The sequence below is a fragment of the Podarcis pityusensis genome (genome assembly GCF_964106645.2).
Source record: "Podarcis pityusensis genome assembly, chromosome: 7".
Classification (NCBI taxonomy): Eukaryota; Metazoa; Chordata; class Lepidosauria; order Squamata; family Lacertidae; genus Podarcis; species Podarcis pityusensis.
This window is the reverse complement of record NC_138031.1, coordinates 42,603,296-42,613,773: the sequence shown is the minus strand read 5'-3', so window position 1 is coordinate 42,613,773 and position 10,478 is coordinate 42,603,296. Positions and strand designations below refer to the sequence as shown.

Genomic DNA, 10,478 nt, shown 5'->3' with positions numbered 1-10,478 from the left:
TCTCCCAGTGAAAGGGTGTAGGAAGTGGAGTCTTCTGAGAATCTATTCCTTTTAACTTATAAGACGTGCAGAGTATGCTGATGATACCAGATCATTCAGGATGTTTAAAACAAAACAAACAAAAAAAGATTACAAGGAGCTCTAAAAGAATCTCTCCAAACTGAGGTGAATGGGAAGTAAAATGGCACAATGCAACTCACTGTAAATTATGCACATCTGAGGCAGAAAATTCTAATTTCAAATATGCATTAATAGGATCTGAACTGGTGGTGATAGCCACCCTGACTGCAAGGTTTCATTTCTGGTCTATCTTGATAAAGATATCAGCTCAGTAAGCAGGAACTAAAAAAATAGGGATAATTAGGGACTGAAAAATAAAATTGCCCATATCATTATGCTGCTGGAATAATACTTAAATATTTCTGTAACAGATCTAAGCTTATGCAGTAATACCATTATGATAATGCTAGTGATTTAATAGGAATCAGACACACGGACATTAGGTAAAACTTCAGACTATTTACATCCATAAAGTTATTTATGGCAGGGGTGGTTAAGCTGTAAAATATTATCGACCATCTGAGAAACACACTGAACTGGAGGACAGATTAATTGCATACCATTTACATATCTTCAGAAAGTATGCGGCCGGTACATCAGATGGTTCTGCCACCACCATCTCCCCATCTTCCTCTCCTCCTCTCTTGCCAGGTGGGCAGGCAGCAGACAAACCTTGGCTGGATCCAAACAACCATAATCAGGACGTAAAAAGCTGCTGGCAGTGTTCTTCAAATATTTGCACCTGAGTTCCCCTTGGAGTACAATAGCTAGCCTCTCTGAGGGTGGAAGACACAAAGAAATGAGAATGCCAGTGGAGTACTGTGGTTAGAGAGCACAGAGTTCAAATCTTCACTCTGCTTCAAAGTTTACTGCTTTTCTTGGATTCCCCAGCCCCCCAAAAGGGTTGCTGTAATTATAAAAAGGGGTTACCATCTAGGTTGCTTTTAGCTCCTTGGAAGAAGTGTTTGAGGGAAATAAAAGGTATCCTCCTAGAGCTTGTTCTACATATTAAGCGACAGCATACATTAAAAAATGAAACTAAATCTAAAGATGTTCAGGATGCACAGGAAAAATTCAGGTAGTTTCTAAACCGGCTTTCTTTAAAATGACATAAACACTTGCACAATTTCTTGGGTGCTAACAGCTAGCGGTTATATTCCTTCTGTTCTCTGCACACAACCCAGATTAAAAATGTCAAGCTGCATATGGTAGGCATGACTGAAATTTGCAACCCTGTATTATGGCAGTTGTGACTCAGCCTTTGAAAAATTGAATCTTAAAAGTTGTTAATGCACTAACCTACTATAGGTTAGAAATAGGTTTGCAAATCTTGGTTGATCAATATTAGGGTATGTTCATGTTACTACTTACTGTGACTCTCAACATGCTCCTACCACTGTTTTTTTTAAAGCTGGGTTCACACATCATCAGCCTCAATCCACCTGTGTCCTGCAGCTTTTAGGGAAAACTCCTCTTTGATGTGTTTTTCTTGAAACCAGCTCCCATCCAGTTTGAAAATGGAAGCGACGCTGTGCTGTGGACAGTTTGGGCGGCTTTTGCAGGTGCACAGATGATGGCTTCACATGGCGCAGGGAAAGAAATCAAGTGAAGGCACACACACTTTTGCGCTGGTGTGCACAGTGATGGGAGAAAGCCACTTGGAAATGCAGCAGGAGTATGGGTCAACTTCACAGCTTCTCAGGCTGCTAGTGTGAGCTCAGATGAAATGCTGCATCACAGTTAATGCTAAGTTGGAGAAATCCATCTGACTGAGGAAATGCTCCATCTTCTAATCATAAATCTTCTCTAATCTTCTAAACACTAACACAGCCCCAAATGCAACTCTTTCGATAGCAAACTAGGATGGTTGTAACAAAAGGGATGTGTGAGTATTCTCAGAAAAACTCTTAAGGTTTGCAGAAGGTAAAAAAAATAAATGCAAAAAGCCCAAGAGGGCAAACCCTTTCTCCAAAACCCAAATTAGGCCTGAGCATACTTAGTAGCCATGGACTTTTTACTGTCATTCGGAAAAGAAAAATGGAAAACTTGGGGAAGTGATGGAATGAACTACTGAAGGAGCACATGGCATAACACCCAATTACATTTTGTTGCAGACCCACCTGTGCATCTATACTTCTGACTGGCGGTCAAGTAATAGTGAAATAGCAGAAGTAGTCTGATCTTAGCAATGGACAGGGCTAGTTTAACAGGAAATCACAGTCCCCAACAAGTTGTGGTGAGCCTCAGGCTCATACATTTTCCCCTCTTTTACATGCCACAGGAAATGCAAAGAGTCTGCTTCCTTTTTAAAGTAATCACAGCTTCCGAGGATGTCCAAATTCATGGAACTGTAGTTTGTTTAAACTATCATTAGTGATAACAAGTTGTGATTATACCAGTTTCCCATTACTTCTGAATTAGGACAGAAACCAGACCATACATCTGTACAGATTCTGAGACACAGATGCATATATTAAGATTGCACAAGAGTATTTTAAAAAAAGATTCCAAGAAACAGTCCTGAAAATAGATGAGATCAAGATGTGCAATAAAACCAGCAGTCCTTTTTTAAAAAAAACAGATCTCATAAGTATGCAGACAAATTGATCAGCTTTGCACTTTGGCAGTATTCCAACTTAATGAAAGAAATTCATTTTAAGAACTCCTGTGTTTCACTTCAATTATTTTACCCAAAGAATCTAGCAATTAAGACCTTAGCATGCCAATACTGTGTTTCTAATCTGTCCATTTAACTTCTGGATGAAATAATAAACTCTACGCATTTAAAATATCATGAAAATAATATCTTTAATATACAGTTATATATATACTTACAATACACCATTGACATTTGTTCATATACATAGTAGGGTTATTTATTTGCTTCTGGTTTAAATAAATGTTCCTCACCCCAAAACCTGTAAAGAGATTATCAAACCGGCACATACTTTCACAAACACATACTTAGTTTTAACAATAGAATATATTTACTAACCCAATAAATTGGGTTTTGTTTTGAAATTTATTTATTTTTGGCATACATGGAACCCATTTGGAAATTGAATAGTTGAGCCCAGAAGCTAAAATTTTGCCATTATTCTTTAATGTCTGATCAGCTTCTTTATTTAAGAATTAAAGGAGTTCCATTTTTTTAAAAAAGCTCATTTGTTCTAGATATTATTGAGCCTTATGTGTTTCATTTATGCACGATGTATGCATGAAAAGGGTCTTTTACTACTTTGCTGTTATTGTTTATAGTCTCATCTTGTAGTGTTTCAACTATAAGGCAACTGCATGCTGAAATACTAATGTTACATTTCAGTTTCATAACTGACACACCTTAAATTTGTGGAAGTTAATGCTCATATTGCAACTGCCCCAGTACAATACTAGTAGTGGCGGTAGGAAAGGGAGTATCATTTTTTTTTTGAGCTGCATCCATCCCACTCTCACACCCTGCCACTTAAGAGGCAGCTTGTTCCTCATACTAAAAAGGTTTTCTTGCCACCTTTAGTTTCCCCGAGGCAGTACAAGTAATTAATCAGATGCAGGATTGTTTCTCCAAACCTCTTACGGGATTAAGAAGTTTTCATGGCCCAGACTGCATCAGGTATGACTTAGTACTGTGTTTCTCGATGCAACTGTTAAGAACCCACTTACACTTGTGTATGCTGGTAATGCAGATCAACTGATAAGATAGAGCCACATCCATTCAGCAATGCTGTAAAGTGCCTAAGTCTGTTTGGCCAACACATCTCTCCACCTCCTACTGTATCTGAAAACAAACTGGTTGCATTAATAACCTACAGGGAGGAAGAAGGGATGGAAAACTTTCCTTTCCTGAACGTCCTGAAGTTAACTTACCTTACAACCCAAACCACTGACTCGATCATTGTGGCTACTTCTAATGAAACTGTTGCCATTATAAAATCTTATTATACTGCATTATATATACCATAGTCATAGACATATTATGGGACTTTGTTATAAATTTAGCTTTAACAACCCCCCCCCCCCAAATCTAGTTGCCCCCTTGGCTTTCAAAAGTGCATTTTCCTTATGCAATTAAGCAAACATTCACTAAGACAAGTGTGGGAACCCTTTGGCATTCTAGAAGTTGCTGGACGACAACTCCCATCATCTCTGGCATTTGCCCATGTTTGCTGGGGCTGTGGGCACTGTAGTTCAGCAACATCTGGAGGGCCAAAGTTCTCCACATCTGCCCTAAAGCTTTAGTTTTTGCCATTAGCAGTCTGATGCCGCCCCTATGTACAATCCATTCTTACTTGGAAGATTGTTCCACAGACTTAAGCACGGCTGCTCCATCCCAAGTATGCACACAGGAGTCTTCCTGAACTTGATGGGCCTTATTTCCAAGTAAACAGACTTAGGGCTGCACTGTAAGCATCTTAAAGAAACTAAACACATTACACTGCACTATAGGATTAGCCACACCAGAGCAATAGTTACAGGTATCTTATGGATGGCCTCAATACTCCCAGACTGCCTCCTATTTAAAGGAAAACCTACTGAAATCCTGTTGTGAAAACAAGAACACCCATATATAAAGGACTATTATACAAGGTATTAATGTGCTGCACATAAAGGGATTTTGCAGCAAGATGATTAAATACAAAACTATGTCCATCGCACTGCTCCGAAACAAAAAGCAGCATCAATTCTGCTTTCAGCCAGCACTTTAGTTATTTATCAAACATGAATAGAACAGGGGCCATAATCAGTGGCGAATCAGTGGCACATGCCCTCCTAGCGTTCACGCTTTACAAAGACCTGAGGAACAATATTATCATGCCTCTTTTATTGACCATTCTGGGTCACCCAACCACTGCCACAGTGTCGTTTCTCCTGGCAGATCAAGAGGAGCAGATGATTACAAAGGTTGCAAGGTTTCTAGCTGGGGCAATCAGAATAAGGTCCACTATTTGACGGCTGATTCAGGACCCTAAACTGTGTTTTATATAACTGACTTTTTATTTTGTTCTGTGTAAATCACAATGGTTTTTTTGTTGCTATGGCCTATGGCTGATGCAAATAAAGTTTCAATCATCATCATCATCGGGCTACAAGATGGGATACTCCTTTTAATCAGAATATATATGGGAGGCTGCATGATTAACGTTGAGGACTGAGTCATATGAGAGGTCCTTGTTACACCTCCCAGTCCTATGTTGCAATCTGCCAAGGAGCAGGCACTGTCCCGGCAAGAATGCTGCCTGCCCGCCTGGGTGCTTCCCCTTGCTCTGAATGCTATTCGCATGGCATCATGGAAAAATTCTATCTCTGATCCTGCAAGAAACAAGATCTGTGAACATACTTCGGGAGTGAGGAGACACTGGAGTCCTTGTGTAAGTGGTCAGGGTTGAAAGGATTAGTATTGCTCCTTGGGTGGTGCACAAATGCTTAGGAATGCTCCCTCAGCCATTAATCCGCCAATAGACTAACATTGTTAAAAATATTTTACTGGGTGATGCTGGTGGGACAAACGAATTCTCAAAACGCTACAAGGCAACAACAATGATCTGTGGAAGCAAAGGCAGAGAACAGAATATGGGGAAAAAACCCAACAACATTCCAATGCAGAAATGAGAGTCACTACGAAGTCTGGGATAAAAGGACATGCAGTGTGTGTGCGCTACTAATCTCACCACTCGTAAGTCAGGTGTGGGGAATGTTTGGCCCCCCAGATGATGCTGAACTACAACTCCATTGACCATGCTTGCTAGGGCTGCTGGAAGTTGTTCAGCAACATTTGAAAGGTCACCAGTTTCCCACACCTGCTCTCACTAACTTCTTAAATATGATGACCCAGAAGGCAATAAAGTTACAACCAGACATGAAACAGAGTACGGTAAATTCAGTGTGCCATATAGCACTTATGAACTGAATGGATTTATTTGTAAATTAAATTAAGGTATGGGATTATTAACTGCTTTGATGCCACACCAAGACCAGAACCACAATCCTAAACACTTGTTATTGAAGTAAATCCTATTGTGTTCAATGAGGCTTACTCCTAGGAAACATGCATAAGATTATGGTAGGATTGAGGTTGCCCAAAGCACAGAATTGTTTTCCATTAAGAGAAAACTTGCTAGAAATTGGAAACATTGCCTTCCCCCCCATCATCCTGCAAACCCTTCACTATTAAAAGATTTTAACCACGTGGTGAGCGCTTGTCAAATCACAAGGGATTATACACTGTGAGGAGCTATCACAGGAACCCTTGCTTGAAGTACAAATAGGTTTTTGAAAACAGAAACAAAGATGTCAGGCAACTGCAATTTTACTTCCAAACTGATAAGTACTCAACTGCCAAGGTTTGCTATATGATGCCAAACCACAGTTAAAATTTCTCAACAATGGTTTGACATGATTGTCTGAATGAACCGAAAGAATGTTGGCTTGGCTTGGATGCTAAGAGAAGTTGAATCTAAGAGAAGTTGGATCCTAAGACAATTTTAGGTTTTTCTCTTTCCTTAGCAGCCCCCCTATTGCTCAGAAGGGTCAATGATCCTCTAGAGCAGGCATGGCAAAACTTGGCCCTCCAGCTGTTTTGCGACTACAACTCCCATCATCCCTAGCTAACAGGACCAAGGGTCGGGGATGATGGGAATTGTAGCCCCAAAACAGCTGGAGGCCCAAGTTTGGCCATGCCTGCTCTAGAGTCTTTTCGTGGGGCACAGGAGGCTGCAAGGGGAGGAAGAGTCAGGAAACTCTCCTTCCATTAATTTCCTTACGTTAACTGACCTTACAACGGAAACCATTGGCCATGTTCACACATAACACTAAACCATGGTGCTTATCAGTGCTTTTCTTCTAGAAAAGCTTTTAGAAAAAGAGGTGTTGGTACTGTGTACCTTGATTACCCCCAGAAAAAAGCACCGGTAAGTAAAAAGGAACTATGGATAACACAACAAGTCAACATTAAGGGAAAATAAAAGTAAGTACTGGTGATGTTCTCTAGAGACTTTGGCTCATTCCAGATTGTGCACATAGGGTTATCCCATGGTTTAGCATTCCATGTGAACTGGGCCACTGAAGTTAAAGTACAGGCTATTCCCCATAGAATTTCTTCCTATACAAATGCAGTCCAGTGCTGTACTTGGCCACTGAAGTGCTTGCAATCCTATGAGATACGGGGGATGACGGACATTACATCATGAGAATTCCTGGGATCATCACTGACATCTCCTCACATGAGAATCCACCTAACTACACTAGTCTACTCATGTATGGAGAAAGTACTTTTAATCAAGTTCCCAAAGTGTGTGTTTTTTAAAAAAAAATCAAGCAGTTTACAATCTCCCCCCTAATGGCAAGAACTTTCTTCAGCTTTCTCCCACAATTACAGCATGCAGTCTTCTGTAAGCTTCCTAAGTCATTTTTTTCCCAATGAACAAAGATAACTGAAGAAAAATTAATGAAAATATCACATTAAGAAACACTGCATTAAGGATTGGATGGGGGGGGGGGGAAGCTTTAAATACAAACATGAAATCCTTTATCCTAGCTGTTTAACTCTTATGAATAAGCAATGGGATTAGTAGTGTTGTGTTAAGACCTGGATTCCCTTCCTAAGACTTTGATGTATTTGTTGTCTAGCATAATGAAAACAGGCTGGCTAGGTAAATACATCACACACCATGTGGGCCAAGTTTGCATTCTCCTCACCCCACTTTTTAAATAGTCAAATGCATTTCATAGATTAGGATCCTAAAACATTCATATATTATTTCCAGAATAGGAGGGTAACCTCAACTATTCTACTTCCTATAAACATTTTTTAATCATCATTTAATCAGCTTAATTTTGATTAGACTAGATTTAGTTTTGGGAAATGTGAACACGTTTAATTTAGGTTAGTGTTTAAGTTTCACTCTTTCCTAATTATGGTTTTTTTAAGAAACCTTAGAGAAGCAGCAGCAATACAACGCATCTAGGATGAACCACTGAACTGCTGCATCTGTGTCTTATTTCCTGAAAATTTGCACTCCAAGGCAGATCATTCTCACCTTGTGTGCATTTTACACCCAAGCCAATGGGTGCATTGTTCTCTAACAGTTATTTGTACTAATGCAAGCCATCAAAATTTGCTCAGATTGAATGCAAAGTAGTTTCAATCACATTTGAAATCCAAATCTTTCTTTGTTTCTCTAATACAAAACCTTTTCCAAAATAAATTCTGTAAAACAAAGAGCACATTTCAGAACAGCACATTTCTGCATTTCAGAACCCCTTTGCTCCCCAACACTGAAAGGAACCTATGCTTATTCTCTCCCTTTCTGTATCTGTTATCTGCTATGCAAGAGAACTCGACTGGGTAAAAAAGAATACCTGCCTTGATTGCGACAGTTTCTAAGGGAAACAGTACGATGGTAAATCAAACTGGGGCCATTCTGAGAAGTAGATTGGTAGGGCTATGACTTCTAAACTGTTTGGGCTGAACTACCCCAAATCCTGCCCTTCCCACAGAGCTATATGAAAGACCAAGGCCTTCCTTCTCCCTCAAGTGCTATTTGAAAATTATGCTGCGTTCGTAGATCATTGCGCCTATATAAATACATGTGTGTAGAAGCTGAATGTGTTTTTTGCTACCTCTCTTTTCCCCTCCTCGCCCTGTAAATTATAACTGAGCAGAAAGAGAGGCCACAGGTGGATAACAAGGCAGAAAGGAAAACAATGCATGTGTGAGCAGGGCAGTGACAGCTCACAAGAGATTTAAGAGCAGAGGATTACCAGTAAGTATTGCTCTCCTAAAGGCCAACAACTCTATAAAAACCAACCCTGTTTTCAACTAGGCAGAGAAATAAGTGGTGAACTTGTATTGCCTTTTCAATGAGAAATTTGCACTCATCTGGAGGTGACGCGAAGCTACTAAATTCTTTGTCGGTTTTTTTTTGCGGTTTGAATTTCCTTCTGGAAGATGGATTCATTCAGAAAAGGGTTCTAATCACAACCCACATATAAACGGAATGCTATCCCAACAATTAGAACGAGCGGGAGAAGGACACTAACCACTGGATAAATCAGAACTGAAGGCAAGGTATGCAGCCATCAGAATACAAAAAACAAAAACAAAAAACCCCCCAAGAGGAAATACATTTATTGGTAAACACACAAAAATCAAGGTGATTTGTGTGCTGTTCAGCTTTGCCTAATCAATAATAATAAATATAATGTCTTAATAGACTACACTGAGTACAAATTAAATTCCCTTTAAAGCCCACTGTTTAGCAGCTTCTGAATGTTCAGGGATGCACAAGGCACACCTCCCTGTTTCTACTATGTACAAAAGAGTCTGCTCACCACTCAGAATATCTGCATAGTAAGAATGTTTTTTTCCTGCTACTATATTTACATAAGAGCAACAGAGGATTTTAGTGCAAAAACAAAAACGAGAGACTGTGTGTTAGCCCCGGTGCTTCTGGCACACCTCTCTCTGAGTTTTATTGCACCGGCTTCGTAGCACTACATTTTAGGTCGCCAGCCGTTAATGAACTGCAGTATTTTCTTAACCTGCAACTTGCTTAGCTTGAAGTCCTCCAAAAGGATCTCTTCATTGAGCTGAACAAGCAAGTTGCCGTCAATCTTCTCTGTAACGAAAAAGGATATGACATCCTCAGATAAACCTATAAACCTCAGAGATTTAGAAACTTCCTCTATTGAAAGTCCAGACAGATCCACAGGGGGCTGCCAAGGAGAGCCGTCGCCGCAGGACCTTGGTGCTAGCTGAAGGTGGAGGGGAGATGAGAAAGGATAAGGGATGGCAAAGATGTCTTGCATGCCCTTTTTGCCAAGGTACTGATCTTCAGAAAGGTCTGGCGAGCCTGCCTGCGGCTCTTCCTCCGCACCATCTATTCTGAAAGGCAGTGGACACAAGTCAAGGCCGGGCTTCTCATCTGCCGCTTTTGGTGCACGAGGGGGTAAGGCAGGACACGAGAGAGACTGCGGTGTGCTACTGACTGCCAGGCTCTTCTCATTGGTGCACTCGAGAGAGTAACTCGCCGACTTTGGGCAAGTGGGCACTGCACAACCAGGTTCTGCTGCAGCTGGTAGGGTGTCCCCTACAGGAAATTCACTTCTATCCAAGTCAAATGTAAAAGTTGCTGGGCAGTTTCTCTTTGGTGTGCCAGGAGTCTTCTGTCTTGGATAACTGTAACTCCTGCTTGGGTCCAATAGAAATTCACCCCTGTTAAGGCCTTCAGCAGCTCCGGAACAATGATTTGGCCACGACAGCCTGGAGGACAGAGCATCAGCAGAGGGGCTTCCAAAAGGCAGTAGGTTGCCAAAATCGTGTAGGTCAGCCTTCACTGTGCTGCACGGATAGCAAGCAACAGGAGCACTCTCGGAGGCAGACTCAGCTTCTCCTTCTGCAGCATTGCTTTTTTTTTTTTAAA

At 40.7% G+C, this 10,478-nt stretch overlaps 1 protein-coding gene across 4 annotated transcripts in view; it reads right to left on the bottom strand.

Annotated features, from left to right (window-relative positions):
- Window positions 1–2,849: 2,849 nt before the first annotated feature.
- Window positions 2,850–10,478, bottom strand: part of GAREM1 (GRB2 associated regulator of MAPK1 subtype 1) — a 77,355-nt gene continuing 69,726 nt past the window's right edge. For all 4 annotated transcript variants that reach the window (XM_081014426.1, XM_081014427.1, XM_081014429.1 and 1 more), the window contains one exon: window positions 2,850–10,462. In XM_081014426.1, the coding sequence (XP_080870552.1) occupies window positions 9,550–10,462 (913 nt within the window). In that variant the 3' untranslated portion in view covers window positions 2,850–9,549. The remainder of the gene's footprint in view (window positions 10,463–10,478) is intronic.